Below are 16595 nucleotides of genomic sequence, written 5' to 3' on the forward strand. Positions count from 1 at the left end.
AAAAAGAGTGAGAAGATTTGAAACACATCATTGCCACATCATTCCCCAGGGATCGTATTTTACACAACCCTAGACTATGAGTGCAAATTTGGTCATGTTCTTACTAAAAATGTTTATCACAACCTGCTTTGCTGTGCTGCCTGTTTTCAAAGATCATCTTTGTCCCCAATACTTCTATCCCCAATACTTCTGGAAACCATCTATTTCTTCCTGTTGAATCACACTAGACACCAACACTATAAACTGGCAAACATTTTTCTAGCTTTTATTTTTACTTTTTTGTCCTTGAGACAGGGTCTCCCTGTAGCCCCAGCTGGCCTGGAACTTGCTATGTAGAGCAGGCTGGCCTTGAACCCAGAGAGATCCACCTGCCTCTGCCTCCCTAGTACTGGAACTAGATGGTAGCTGGCACTATCATGCTCAGCCTAATTTTAATTTAAAAAAAAATTCTCTTTGTGTTTATGTTTAGGTGTTCATGTGTGACCATGCACATGGAGGCCAGAAGTTTATGCTACGTGTCTTCCTCAACAACTCTTCATCATATTTTTTTGAGACAGGGTGTCTCACTGAACCTGGGGCTCCCTACCTGTCTAGATGGTTGACCAATGAGAGCCCAGTGATCACTGTCTCTGTCTCCTCAGTCCTGGAGTGATGGGTGTGCAATGCAGCACCCATTTTTGTTTTTGTTCCCTGAGTGCGAGGGATTGAACGCAGGTCTTCCTGCCTGCTCAGCAAGTACTGAGCTTTATATTTATCTTATTACTTCACATCAAACATTTAAATGTCCATAAGGCTAAACACCTCAATCTGTGTTGTGATTTCTGTCACCAGTAGATACATCTTATTTAACATAATGTTCACATGATATCCATGTGTAAGTTGGCGATCTTCCTCCTCCTGCTTGTTTTTCTTTTCATAGACGACTAGCTTATACTGCCAGAACAATGTTTGCTGTGCTGACACTGTAAATGAAAAGTAGTATGAAAACATAAATGTTAAATTTTCCCTATGAAAATAAATTATTGTTGGAAAATGTTCATTTAAAAATAGTATTTAATTATTATTGTAGATTGTGATGACAGCAATAGGGATAGGTTGTAGAGACTTTGCTGGCTCAAGAAATTTTATTATGCTTATTCAGCATCACCAGTTTAAGCACTGTATGCGTTATGAGTTTTAGAGGAAAAATTACAAGATTGTTCCAAAAGAGAAGATGAGAGTACTGGAGCAGACAGGGAAGGAAGCAATCACAGAAGAAAATAGCCCTGTAGCCAAAAGAACCCGGCCGGGTTCAACTGAGTAAACAGTTCCAAGGGGATACAATGCTAAAGGGAAAGGTCTTCCCATCAGATGCTGGACGCTCTGGGTCTACAGTGACATTGGAAACAGAATTCTTCATGGATACAGCTTCTGTTCTAAGAAGGATGTACCAAACCATCTTTCCTTGATGTATTCAAAGATTCAAATCATCAGTACTTCTTGCTCTGATTTCTTGTCAAGGAGTAAACCTCTATGGTGCTACTAATAGCATCGTCTGAATTTACAAAGTTACTCTAGATCAGATTTGCTGTTCTGCTTGGTGCAAGAAAAGCACTATAAGCCAACAGAAAGTCTGGTTTGTCAGGAGAAAGAGAACCAAAAGGGTTTCACTATTTCTTTTAACTCTTTTTAAAAAACATTTTACTTATTATTATGTGTCGTAGCGTATACCTGCATGTGTGTAAGTTCACCTGAGTCATGCAATGCCTGCAGAAGTCAGAAGGGGGTGTTGGAGTCCCTGGAGCTAGAGTTATAGGCAGTTGTTAGCCACCATGTGGATACTGGAAATCAAACCTGGGTACTCTGCAAGAGCAGCCAGAGCTCTTAACCTCTGAGCCATCTCTCTAGGCCCCCTTTTAATTGTTTTTTAAAAAAGAATAAAAAAAAAAAAAAAAATCAACCAGTATTTTTATTACTTGTATTACTCCTGGCCTCTTCATGAATCTGGAGCCTAAGCTCCAGAATTGGCTGTTTGTTACAGCTTTGGAGGCTGGGCCTCAGCAAGTGATTCTAGCTCACTCTGAAGGAATAGCAAGACATCTATCCCATTATTTCCTTCTTCAGAGGAAATCATTCACAGATGCACACAGGTGCACACCTTTAATCCCAGCACTCAGGAGGCAGAGGTAGAAGGATCTACAGGTCTATATAGCAAGTTCCAGGCCAGCTGGGGTTACAGGGAGACCTGGTCCAAAAAAAAAAAGATGCTTCTAGAATAAATCTAAAAATCTGCCAGTGTCATGAACACCTGCCTAGAATACCAGGAAACATCAAAAGAATTTAATTGGCACCAGGAATGGTGTGTAACCTTTGCTTATTTTAGAACGTACACACAAGCATATATATATTTATTGCCAGAAGAGAAAATAATACACAAGACCAAGCAGAACACTCAGCACATGGCAGATGCACAACATTAACTTATTTGATCAACAGTAAATACAAAGCAGAACTAAACCTAAATCAAAATCAAAAATAATCTAATCACCTCAAATTTTAGTCAGGAAGCTAAATTGCAAAGAAAAACACTCCATTCCAAAGGAAAAAGTTCCCCTCTCACCCTCTCCCCTTGCCCGATGATACTAGGGGCTGAGCCCAGGGTCTTGTACATGCTAAGCAAGTGTTCTGACAACCATCTCCCTAGCCCTAGAAAAACAGACATTTTTACTTAAAACAATTAAAACATTTATTATATATTATCTTTATTTTAAGTGTATGAGTGTATTGCCTGCATGTATGTGAGTGCACCTGTGTTGTGCAATGCCATGGAAGTCAGTAGAGGGCTTCGGATTCCCCTGGAACTGGAGTTAAGGGCGGTTTGTAGCCGCTATGTGGGTGCTGGCTGGGTCCTCAGCAAGTGCAGCCAGTGCCCTTGATCACTGAACCATCTCTCCAGCCCCCCAGAACAGACATTTTAGAAACACCTTGGTCATGTGGAGGACTTACTGGTCCGAGGACTCAGGTATTATGTATTTTGTATTTATTTGTTGGTAGAGGGCACTCGCAGGCCACAGTGCTCAAGTGGAGGTCAGAGGGACAACTTGTAGGAATCACTTTCCTTCCATCATGTGGGCCCCAGGGATGGAACTCAGGTGATCAGGCTGTTGACAGCAAATGACTTTCTAACCTTTCAAGCTAGAAATGCAATTTCTAGAGTGTTAACTTCAATCCTGCATCGGTAAAATAAAAAATAATAAAGTAAGGGTGTATTAACCTTGAGATTACACTAGAAATGGGAAAATTTTCCAGGTATGCAGAGGACGTTTAAAAAACAAAGGCTACTTTTTGTTGTTTTTGAGACAGTGTCTCCCTCTAGCCCCAGATGACCTGGAACTCTCTATGTACACCAGGCAGGCTTTGATCTCACAGAAATTTGCCTGTCTCTGACTCCTAGGAAGGCTACTTTTTCATTCTGCTTTTAGCTGTTCATTGTTGAACAAGTATCTGTGAAACATCCACAGTGTTCTAGGTGATAAAGATAAAGTGATCAAGGAGACACGTAAGTCTCTGACACTGGTATCACTAACATTCAAAAAAGTAGAAAGGGGTTCAAGAAAAGTAGTAACAAGACAATCCATAAAGTGACAAGTGTCATAAAACCAAGGCAAACCAAGTCAAAGAATTAAGGTATAACAGAATTGGCCAAGAATTGCCACACTTGGGCTATTAACAGAAAGGGCCAGATAGTAAATATTTTACATATTTTCCAGGCCCTTATACAATGAGAAAAATTTTCATAATTTTTTTGGGTAAAATTCATAATGTGATAATGGAAACATAAAACACGTAAAGACATGAACAAAAAAACAGCAATATGCAAATGTCCACAAATGAGACTGGTTCAAAGAATTTGATCACTTAAGAATGCTATACCCAGACACAGAAAAGTATTTAAGGTATTTTCTTGACTAAAATGGGCAAGTAGAAGGTAACACCTCATTTTGGTAATGGGAACAGCACACACACTTTCTGTTCAATGGAATTTATGAAAAGATATATGCCTTTAATCTCAGCACTTTGGAGGCAATGACAGATAGACCTCTGTGAATTCCAGGCCAGCTGGGTCTATAGGGAGACCCTGTCTCAAAAACTAAAAACCGAAACAAAAGTAGCAAAAATCAATTAAGACTTTGAATGTAGAAAGAATTAAGTCTGCTATATTAAATAAGCTTTGTGTTATTAAATGAAAAAGCAGAAAGTTCTATATGTAAACTGAAAAAAATTCAGATTCAAATTTATTTCAGCCATACCTTAATTTGTTCCACTTTTTTTTTTGGTCTTTTTGAGACAGAGTCTCCCTGTAGCCCCAGCTGTCCTGGAACTCACTATGTAGACCAGGTTGGCCTTGAACTCACAGAGATACAGCTGCCCCTGCCTCCTGAGTGCTAGGATTAAAGGCTTGCGCCACCACGCCCGGCTTGTTCCACATTTTTGTCTTTTTGAGACAGGGTCTCCCCGTAGCCCCGGATGACCTTGAACTCACAGAGATCCACCTGCCTCTGCTTCTCGATTGCTGTGCTACCACACCTGGCCTAGTTTGTTCCACTTGAGTTAGGGTCTCAAAGTTAGCCTAGGCTGGCCTCAAACTTGCTATGTAGCTGAGAATCACCTTAAATTCTGATTTGCCTATTTCTACTCTTAGTGCTGGAATAACAGGTGTACATCATTGTGTCAGCTGTTAAAGGAGCAGGCACTTTAATAACTGGAATAACAGGTGTACATCATTGTGTCAGCTGTTAAAGGTGCAGGCACTTTAATAACTGAAGTACATCCTCAGGCCCCATACTACAAATTCTTTAAGCTAGATGAGAACATAAAAAACTAATACATAAAAGGGCCAGTGAGATGGCTCAGGATAAAGGCATTTGCCACTAAGCCTGATGATCTGAGTTTCATCTCTGAGACCCACATGGTGCAAGAAGAAAACTTCTTCCTACAAGTTGTCCTCTGACCTCTACAGGTGTGCCCTAGCACAGGTGTGCCCCTCTCCACACAATTAAAAAAAAAAAAAAACTTTTATAAAAACTTTTATTTTTTATGTGTATGAATGCATTGCCTGCATATATGTAAGTGCACCTGTGTCGTGTATTGCTCACTGAGGTCAGAAGAGGATGTCAGATCCCATAGAACTGGAGTTGTGGATGGTTGTTAAGTCATCATATCAGTGCTGGGAATTGAACCCTCTGCAAAAGCAGCCAGTGCTCTTAAATAGAATCAACTTTCCAGCCCCTCAAAAACTTTTCACAATTATAGAATGGCATATATACTCCTGACTCTCATACAATGACTAAAAGGATACATGTCAGTACTACCTTTAAGTGGAAAGAAAAATTCTGCTTCCTACTTCACTGAGTTCTCTATCATGTGATTTCTTCTTTGAAAATAAGCTATGCACAAATATGACAGAAGAACATCAAGATACTTACAGTAAAAACCAACAGCTGTAGGCAGCAAAAATAAAGCAAAATCATAAAATGTCAGCGATCAAAGCAAACTATTCACTAGCTCTGTAGCTTTGCCTGCACTCTGGATATGACTCATAAAAACTTTACACATGCAGAATAAATACAGTTGAGCTTGAATGACAAACATCCATCAAAGTTGGCTAATGACACACGGCTACTACAATATAAATGTATGATGTACACAGTCAATTTTAGTGCTACTGTGTACAATCTAAGGCACTTAATCTGGAATTGGTAATAACATTTTTTCCCCAACATAAATATAACTAACAGTATCACTAGATAGAAGGCCTTTCACAAATTATACCTTTGGGGAGGTGTCAAAAGTTAAATATATAGGGGACTGGAGCGATGGCTCAGCAGCTAAGAGTACTGGCTGCTCTTGCAGAGGACCTGGTTTCGGTTTCCAGCACTCACACAGTGACTAACCACCCTCTGAAACTCCAGTTCCAGGGAACCCAACACCCTCTTCTGGCCTCTGCGGGCACTCATGAATGGGTACACATACACATATACATGCATGCAGAATACTCACACACATAAAATAAAATAAAAATCTAGACCCAGGTGTGGTGGCATACACCTTTAATCCTACCACTTGGGAGGCAGAGGCAGGCAGATAGGAGGCCAGCCTGGTCTACAAGCGATCTCCAGGTCAGCTGGGGCTACAGGGAAACCCTGCCTCAAAAAGACTCACGTATACACAAAACCTCAGTGTCTATAACATCCAGTTGCATTACTGACTTGACTCACAGCAGACTTTCTTGAGCAGGTATTACAAGGCTACCTCTGAGCTTTTTCACTGTATACACAATCTGAAACCAGGCTGAGAAGCACCTCCTCTTCAGACCTGACTCTCAGCTACACGGGATGGCAGTTTCTGCATCTCAGTCATTTCAGATTCATGTCTTTGCTCCCCTACCTAAACCCCTCCTTTAGCTACTTTTCTCTCCTTTCCCTCAATCCCTTCCTTAGTCCTTCATCCCCACTTTCTACCTCGTGAGTTCCAGGATTGAACTCTGGTCCTCAGTCCTGGCCACAAGAGCCTTACCCTGTTGGGCCACCTCCCCAGCCTGTCTTCAGCTTCTCTTCCTATATATGCTTGTGATGACAGTAATGACAATATAGCCATAAAAATAATTTAACTATATAAATCACATTCTTCAAAATATGTCTTTTCATCAGAGTATGAATATGTAGGTTATGCCTGAGGAGTGTAAAAATATTCTATTTGTGAATCTTTTACGGAATGTAAGAAATACCACAGTAGAATGCCCCCCCCCCACTTCCCATTCCACCACATGATAAGACATGAAAGGCCCTGAAAGTGTGCTGAAAAGGGTGAGTGCCTCAGGAAGCATGAAAGATGTCACGGGGTTGGACAGAGAATCTTACAAACCCCAGAAGGGCAGTTATAGAAGTACATGCCACTGTCACGAATCCACCAAGCTGCAGACTGCGCGAACAGGAGGCACGAGGAGATTCATCCGAGCAGCGCTTCCTCAATGTGGTGCTGGCATTTCTTTTCTGTCTCACAAAATGAATCTAGTCTTGTTTTCCTGCCTCTGTGACACGTTAGTGTTTGATTTTTTTTTTTTTAACCTTTCCAGGCAAAGATTTAGCTTTATAAACTGGCAACAAACTTTATATTAACTTCTGATCAAAGAACTGGAGTGACTTCTCTCATGACGAACACTCACTAACTGCTAGAAATTTGTAAGCAAAGTTTCACTCGAATCTTTGATCTAGAAAGAATTTGGACAGCCCGACAGAAAGTAAGATTTACAACATCAGCTTGCTGAGTTTAATAATCTCCTGCTTAAGTTAAGAAGCAACTTAAATAAAAGGAAATACTACATACAACTATGGTCACTAAGCTGTGTTTTTCTGCCTTTTTTTTTGGAGACAGGGTCTCCCTGTAGCCCCAGCTGGCCTTGAACCCACAGAGATCCGTCTGCCTCTGCCTCCCCAGTGCTGCAACTAAAGGCATGTGCCACCACACCCACCATACCAGACTTTCTTGAGGTTTTAAAGTTGCATAAATAAATAAATAAATAAATAAATAAATAAATAAATAAATGAAATATACACAATGACCTTCACTAAACCATTTTCTGTTGTGTTGAAGGGTTTTTACTTAAGAAAACACAATCTTTACTACATTTTTATTTTCTTTCTACCACTGAAATTTATGTAATTTTCTTTCCTTTGTATGTTGGAACAGAAAACTTATGCTGAATCTTAAGCTGAAACATGTAAATCTTTGAAGAATTATTTTTTCCTCTTTCTCTTCCTGGGACTTAATTATAATTATACAGTTCAGTTTTTAATTTTTTGTCTTTTATTGAAAGTTACTTCTTTCCTTTTTCTTTTTTTCCAGAGCTGAGGACCGAACACAGGGCCTTGCGCTTGCTAGGCAAGTGCTCTACCACTGAGCCAAATCCCCAACCTGGAAAGTTACTTCTTTTTAAACAATGGATATGTAATTAGTTGAAGTCAAAGGTTTTGTTCTTTGTAATGAAGTTCTAGATCATATGGTGAACATGACCTTTGCTCCCACTGGGTGCCAATACATGTAAGATGACTTATGTTCCAACCTGAAGATCTAAAGAGCAGTGAGAAGGACGCTGGGATGCTGTGCTAAGAATCCATGACAAAAACAACTTCAGATTTAGGTGTTAAGAAAAAAAAAACCCAGGACTTTCAAAGATACAAAATTACAAAGATAGTTCAGCATTCAGAGATTCTAAGATTAACTGCATTAAAAGAGACCAATGAGGTAGTGTTGTTATTATGAACTTTCAATTTCGAAGGAATTAACCATTCCAGTTTAGGTAAAAAGACAATTTCCCCCATTGTTGTTTTGCATGAAGCCATAAACTAGAGGTGAGAGGCTGCAAGCAAATCCATAATCTGTTGCACAAGGCTCGACCCTATCTGTATATCAGGAAACAATTTGGCCATATGAAATCACACTGAAACATCACCTGAAGGATTGGAAAAGTCCAGCATGCTGGTGGTAGGCTGCAGGAGATCGGGACTGCTGGAAGAGAGCGTCCCAGGAATCGGCATTATAGCCAGGCTGTGCCTACAGTGCCTCGTTCCCACAATGCTGTCATCTTGTGATTGGCTCAGGCCTCCATCACTTCAAAAGAAAATCACATATCACTGTAAACTATTAGATGGTACTTAATAGCAAACATTTCTATTTACTATGCAGAAAAGCATAACAAAACCAATTCAAAGTGATGCTTTCACCAATTAGTTAAAATAATTCAGCAACTAAAAAGGCAATTATAATGAAGAAATAAGCAATGAAATGTTTTTGAAAATTACATTACAATAAAATTCATAATTTAATCACAAAGGAATTTAGCTTCCACTGGTTTTGGGGATAAGCTCAATCAGAATGTTTAATAACTGCCTGCAATCTGCCAGTATCTGATATTGAATGTGTCGATTCAGTGATACAGAGCCATGCCACAGGAAATGCCACAACTGAATCATAAGAGAAGGTAAGTCAGCCATTTAAGGCAGCAAGAAACTTTTCTTTTAAAATACAAACACTAACTACAGAGGTAACTAAATCCACTGAAAGGAAAAAAACAGAAACACTGTGAGTCTTTACGTGTCTCTAAATATTAGTTAATTCTAAAGTAAAACTGTTCTATAAACTATAAGACTGCAGTGGAAAAAAGATTTCCATCAGCACCAATGACCAAACAGTAGCTCACTAGCTCAGGATGGACTTATGCTGAGGAACCTTCCTGAATATTAGTTCCTATCTCATTTTGCTCAGTGCAGCTTTCTGCCTTGTACATGTACACACAGAGGTTTACCTAGTATCATGGAAAAGATTAAATGAAGCAATGGAGAGCAATGACTGTTAACAGTAGACAAAGGCAGGGTCAGGAGGAGAGAGCCAGGAAGGTATGACAGAAAGGATTTAGGCTGAGGACAGACAGACCATGATCTTAGCTGTTTGCCTCTGACAAATTTCTTTCTTTAGCTGGATATTGGGCTTCCTTACCTGTGAAAGTAGCTAATATTAGCTACACCAACAGACCACAGTGAGGGTTAATTCAGATAAACTGGGCAAACATTTTGGCACAAAGACAAGTAAGATTCTTTTTTTTCCTTTTTTTTTTGAGATAGGGTCTCCCTGAAACCCTAGCTGCCTTGATATGGAGATCCAGCTGACCTCACAGAGATCTGCCTCCCTCTGCTGGAATTAAAGGCATGCACCAGAATGCCTGACAGGATTCTGATTTTTCTGGAGTAAAGAACTTTTAACAAAATTAAAGTGAGAACAGCATCCATTTTAAATCCTTGATAATGAGAAGCAGAGGACAGGCATAACAAAGGAAGTACTACAAAACCCAGAACTTGTTCCTAGGGAGGAAAAGCAAACTAATCTTGGGAGAATGAGATACTTTTGAAAATTAATTATGCATACCCTAAACCAGCTCTCTGTAATTAGGCTTGTATTGACAAGATTAGCTAAGAGAAGGAGCACTCCCAGATAGTTAATTTCAGATAAAGCATCAACATCTATTTTAATAGTTTTAACTGATTTCTGAAAACAATTGTACCAATACCCAGATTCATCAAATCAGGTAACCTTTTTTGGGGGGTGGAGTGGGGTGTCTCCCTACAGCCCCAGCTGGCCTGGAACTCACTACATAGACCAGGTTGGCCTTGAACTCAGAGAACTGCCTGCATCTGCCACCACGCCCAGCTTAGGAAAGCACCTTTTTAAAGAAGTTATTCTCCTGGAGCCCTGGCTGGTTTGGAATTCTCTGTGTGGGGAGAATGACTTTGAACTAACACTCCTCTTGCTTTTACCTCCAAAGTTGAGATAATGGGCTTATTCTACTGCCACAAATGGCTTATGTGCTGCGTGGGGAGCCACAGGCTAATGGGAACTAGGCAAATACTCTACCATCTAAGCTATGTCCCCAGTCCTAAAGTTAAGAATTTTCTATGAAAGGCAATTAGTCCTGTCAGTTGAAGTAAATTGGAATAGACTACAGACAATGTGAACAGAATATTATCTCTTAGTGATTGTAAACATTGTTTTGTAATAGTCAGATGTAATACTATCTATCCATACTCAGATAAGTAGACCAAAAATCCAGGGTAATTAGGGCATGAGCATGTATAAATGGACACTCTACTGTCATGCACAATCCATGCTACGACAGGAATGAAACACTATTCAACTGACAAAATATCCATGCTTAAAGCTGAACTAATAAAGCCTATCTGAGAAAGAGTTATGTCGTTTCTTACCCAAAGAGTCTCCTGAGAGGTGAGGCAGTAATAGAAACAAGATATTTTTGAAAAACTCCTTAAATTAGTTCCTTGACACTAAATTTATTTAGAACGAAAGTTCTTGGTTTCATTAGGAAACTAAAAAGGCCACAAAATAGTATCAATATGCACATGAAAAATTACTCCAACATTAAAAGCAAACAAAAATTATACTGACAAGACATTTGGAGTGTATTTCTGGGCATGAGACAGCGATGCCACTTGGGCAACTGCGATTAAAGGCAGGACAAAAGCTGAGCGATTTAAATGGGGGAAGTAAGAGTTTCTGAAAGGTGAAATATTTTCAAGTTAATAAAAATCACATTGTTATGTCATAATTTACAGCTGTCAGATCAGTAATCTCTCCTCTCTTTTCTCCCTCCCCCTCCCCTCTCCCCCGTCTCTTTCCCAAGCTGGCCTGAAATTCACTATGTAGACCAGGCTGGCCTTGAACTCACAGATAATCACCTGCCTCTGCCTCCTGAGTGCTGGGACTAAAGGCATGAGCCACCATGCCCAGCTTTCACTTTAATTTTCAAGAACAAGTCTTCGTTTTAAAAGTGTGTGACGGTTTAGGATTTCAGAATTTCCTACTCTCAACTATTTTACATTCTTGCCTTGGTGCTCTACAGACAGACATTCTGACAATGTTCTGAAAACTACTCTAATGGAGTAAGTACTGCTCAAGGGTGAAACAGAAGCTGTCTTCCATGCCTCTCCCAAGGAGTCCTGACACAGGATACTCAACAATCATAAAATGAAATTTATTTAAATCTTTTATTTCAATAAAAACCCAAATATTTTAGGCAGGAAACACAAAAAAGGCAGCAAGAAGAGAAAACTTATTAGCACTTTACAAAAAAACCCCCACAACTGACATATTTCTCTATTTTTGAAAGATTTATTTTTAATTCTATGATTATTTGTATGCATGTATATAAACCATGTGCATGCCTAGTGCCCGTGGAGGCCAGAAGTGGCATTGGATCTCTCGGCACTTATGTTACTGACAGTTGTGAGCTGCCATGTGAGTGCTGGACCAAACTCAGTTCTGTGCAAAAGTAGTAACTTCTTAGCCACTGAGCCATCTCTCTAGCCCCACAATTGACATCTTGGCATGCTCCCTCTTGTCATTTCTGTACCATTTACCTAACCAGTCTCCTGTACTTGGACTTTTAGTCTTTCTAGGTCCTCAGAAGTTGAAGGAGGAGAATCACTTGATCCCAGAGTTTAAGGCCAGCATGGGTAACATAGCAAGTCCTCAACAGAAGGAACACGCAGCTCTATAGAAAGGTTGTTCAATCATCTGAAACCATATTCTTGTATTAAATATTTTTTAAAAATTTTATTTATTATTTTTCTTTTATGTGTATGCATGTATTGCCTGCATGTAGGTAAGTGCACCCATGTCGTGCAATGCCCACAGAGGCTGTTGGATCCCCTGGGACTGGAGCTATGGACAGTTGTTAGCTGCCATGTGGGTGTTGGGATTCGAACCTGGGTATTCTGCAAGAACAACTGTGTTCTTAACCGCTGAGCCATCTCTCCAGCCCCAACATTAAGTATTGATATGGACCATTCAAATCATGTTTTCTACCTATTTATCGACTGGCATCTCCCTGATTACTTTTTCCTAAATGATTTTTAGTTCTTCAGATAGGATCTCATTCACTGAACTCACTATTTAGCCAGACTACCTTGAATTAACCAACCTTCTGCCTTACTGTCCAAATGGAAGGCTTATGTGTACCAACATCTGGTAGGGCAGTGTATTTTTGAATAGCAAAACTGTTTGCTGGGTGTGGTGGTACAAGCCTGCACTGCTAGCACTTGGGAAGATAAGGCATGAGGCTCATGAGTTTGAGACTAGCCTAGATCACACAATGATTTTTATGCCAGTTCCAGTTACATAGTGAGACCCTATTTCAAAAAAGGCCAACAGCTAGAGACATGGCTGAGTGGAGGAGCCCCTGCCTAGCATGTGGAAGGCCCTAGTTTTGATCCCCTAAAAGAAAAAAAAAAAAAAATCTCAATTAATTTTATTTTTTGCTGGGCATGATGACACATACCTGAGGCAGGCAGATCTCTGTGAGTTTGAGACGAGCCTGGTCTACATAGCGAGTTCCAGGCCAGCTGGGCTACTGGGAGACCCTGTCACAAAAACCAACACTAACACCAAATTTTATATGCGTATGAGTGTATTGCCTGAAAGTATGTAAGTGTACCTGTGTCATGCAATACCCACAGAGATCAGAGGGCACTGGATCTCCAATGGGGAACTGGAGTTATGAATGGCTGTTAGCCACCATGTGGGTACTGGGAATCTAACCTGGGTCCTCTGCAGGAGCAGCCATGCTCTAACTGCTGGGCCATCATCTCTCTAGTCCCCTCAATTAATTTTAAATTATGTTAAGTGCCGAGAAACATAACATACATACTAAAAAATGCCGAGTGCCCAGTCTGACAGATGCAAGGGCAAATTAGCTTCTCCCCATCACAAAAAGGGCCTCAGAAACATCTATGGCTCTAAAACATCCAATCTTTTGCTATGTTGGTGGCTGAAGGGATTCATGCTTTACTATACTTATACTGAGTGTCTAGAAGAGGTTACCTGGGCAGACAGACATTTCTAAGCACAGCACACTTCCATTCACGTGTCAATGCTCCTTTTTTTGGTCTTTTTGAGACAAAAATTTGCTCACACAAATTACAAGATTCAAGAAATGGATACTGCTTAATAATGAAAAAAAAAAAAAAAACCAAACCAAAACCAAAAAACTAATCTGAATTTAAATAAACCTGCTTCTGCTAGATTTTTCTTTGTCTGGTAATGAAACAAAGTGAACATATGGGAAACATTCAGCTGCCTGCTCCTGGTGACCTCAACTTCTATGTCTCATGCCATGAGCACAGGGTTCACGACCAGTAACTAATTCTCACTCTCCAAATAGTATGGACATGGCATTGCTTTAGAATGGGACTCTAACATTGCTAAAATGAGTTCCAATTATGGCATTCTCTGGTTTAAGATGACATGTGTCACAACCTATGCCTCCAGTCACAATGAGAATCAGATAAAACTGATGTATAACTTTATGTGTATGAGTGTATCACCCGAGTGTATATAATCACACCCATGTTGTACAATTCCCACAGGGGCCAGAGGAGAGCATCTAATCCCCTGGAACTGGAGTTACGGACAGTTGTTAGTTGCCATGTAGGTACTAGGAACAGAATTCCAGTGCCTCTACAGAGTAGCCAGTGCTCTTAACCACTGGTCATTTCTCTAGTCCCAAAATGTATGCTTTTCAGACTAAACCCACTAGAAGAGGAACTCAAAACATTACCCATTAAGGAACAATCCATGTTGCTTTTCTATCTTCTGGTCCCTGATTTTTTGCCTTTTGTGCAGTGACTTCTAGTTATCTCGAACATTCCCCGATGTCTTCAGTGTGGGCTAACCCCTCCATATTCTCTCCACTCAACCTGCACTGGTTACAAGCCTTTTCTCAGTGTGTGCTAGCATGTACGATAATAACAAATTTTGCTCTTTTACAGTTTGATTTTCATCAATCACACCCCTCTATGAAAGCAGTCACTTAGAAATAAACGATTGCAATTAGGAGCAAAGGCTTATCGTGTCTACAAAGGCCAAGTCAAATGAACAGCAAATTTGTTTCCCTGCTTAGAAGTAGAACTTAGAAGAACATTTTCTGATTTTTGGTGTGTGAGTTCACACCCATGTGTGCGCATGTATGTAGAGGCCACAGGGTGACATCAGGTGTCTTCCCCAACTGCTCCACACTCTACTCTTGGAGCCCAGAGCTCACTGGTTCTGCTAGCCTGGCTCCCAGGCCAGGGCTCTGCCCGTCCCTGGTCTCCCCAGCCAGTCAGGATTTCAGGTGCTAGCCGCTGAGCTTGCCTTCTCAGGAGGCTGGTACTGTGGACCCAAACTCAGGGCTTTATGCTTGAGTGGCAAAACCTTTCCCTATGACTGAACCATTACCCTAGTCTGAGAACTTTAATTACTGAAAAAAAAATATGAAATGGCATTATGTGTTTTATTCACAAGTACTAAGTACTGTGCTATGCTGATACTGTACTTGTTTAGGACTCTGAAACTGCTTTAGGAAACTAATATTATCCTGAGTGAATCCAAACCATAACACTTTAGTGGACCAATTCAATCACCATTTTAGAAACCTTCATTTACACATAAAACCTTTAGGTATTCCATAGTTTGGTGATAGTTCATTGTTTTTGTTTTTTGTGTTTTTAAGACAGGGTCTCCCTACAGCCCCAGCTGGCCTGGAACTCAGTATGTAGACCAGGCTGGCCTTGAACTCACATAGATCTGCCTGCCTCCGCCTCCCGAGAGCTGGGATTGAAGGCATGTGCTACCACGCCTGGTGATAGCCCATTTCTTAAACACAAGATTGATTTAAGTTGGGCATGGGAACCTATAAACACAGAACTGGGAAGGCTGAAGCAGGAGACTCTTGTATTCTAGCCATGTGTATGAGTGCTATATAGTAATACCTTGTCTCAACAAAACAAAACCCAAAGATTAAAAAGTTGATCATTAGAATTCAGGTGAGAATAACTAGTAGCAACAGATATGTCTTGAGATTGATGGGGGAAATTTTAAATTTTTCTTATGTCCTACTTGAAGATTTTATGCTATATTAGCTGTATAAAAACCAAGTGACACAAATCCCCTTCCCTTCAATAAAAAAGCTTTACAGCCAATATGAAAATTCCCATAGAACGAAGACTGATATTACCTACCTAAATAGTTTTGGAGGCAAGATACTAAATCGCGTTTTGTCCAAAATTTTTCTGATTTTGTTTCTTCCACCTGAAACGGTGTTTGCTTTAACTTTCTTATTTCCCTTCTCCTGTGATGCCTGTTCAATATCTCCTGGTACATCTTGGATTGAATGGCGATTACTTTTTTTTTCAGCAATTTTTGGAATATGAGGAACACCAGATTTCTCTTGTTCAGTCCTACTAAGCAATTCTTTGAACACTGTGGAAATAAACAAAATTGTCATTTCCGGGTTCTTCTCATTGACAATTTCATACTAACAACACATTTTAAAGGTAAACACAATCACTGTCAGATTCAAGTCCATTTGTCTGCTAGATCTTCTTTCTTTAGTTTTGCTGAAGAATGATAATCAAGTCCCTGGAAAAGTGGAAAAGAACTAAAGTTGGCCACCATCAAGTCTGAAAACCAGAGGTGATTATTTAGGCCAAGGTACCGACACTGCCAGGGTCCTCATGCAAGTTGACCATGTAGCCACAACCCAGCCTAGAGGTCTGCCTTCCTGCTGCTTTTCCTGCTTTCCTGCTCTCATCTGCCTTGTTTTGTTGAGATAGTCATGCTGCACAGGCTGGTCTTGAACTCTCACAGACCTCCCTGCCTGAGCCTCCCAACTGTCAGGATTACAATTATGTACCACCACACTGGAATTTTAAAATATTTCATTTGTTAGTTTTATGTGTATGAATGTATGGCTTTCATGTATGTAAAGTGCACCCGTGTCATGCAATGCCCATGGCGGTCAGAAGAGGGTGTTGAATTCTTCTGGAACCCCTTAGAGTTAAGGATGGTTGTTAGCCTCCATGTAGGTGCTGGGAATTGAACCTGGGTCCTCTGCAAGAACAGTCAGTGTTCTTAACTGCTGAGCCATCTCTCCAGTCCCTGGGTTATTTTTTAAAAATATTTTATTTATTATTTTTATTTTATGTGTATGTGTGTATTGCCTGCATGTA

General features: G+C 40.2%; 1 protein-coding gene across 1 annotated transcript in view; it reads right to left on the reverse strand.

The window, feature by feature from the left end:
• The window catches only part of Rapgef6 (Rap guanine nucleotide exchange factor 6), a 166205-nt gene that overhangs the window by 4026 nt on the left and 145584 nt on the right, over nt 1–16595 (reverse strand). The window contains exons 16-17 of the mRNA XM_008849303.2: nt 15606–15846; nt 8492–8649 (exon numbers count right to left, since the gene is read on the reverse strand). Coding sequence (XP_008847525.1) covers nt 8492–8649; nt 15606–15846 — 399 coding nt within the window. The remainder of the gene's footprint in view (nt 1–8491; nt 8650–15605; nt 15847–16595) is intronic.

Source organism: Nannospalax galili, unplaced genomic scaffold, assembly GCF_000622305.1.
Source record: "Nannospalax galili isolate Female #2095 unplaced genomic scaffold, S.galili_v1.0 scaffold424, whole genome shotgun sequence".
NCBI classification, from domain to species: Eukaryota; Metazoa; Chordata; class Mammalia; order Rodentia; family Spalacidae; genus Nannospalax; species Nannospalax galili.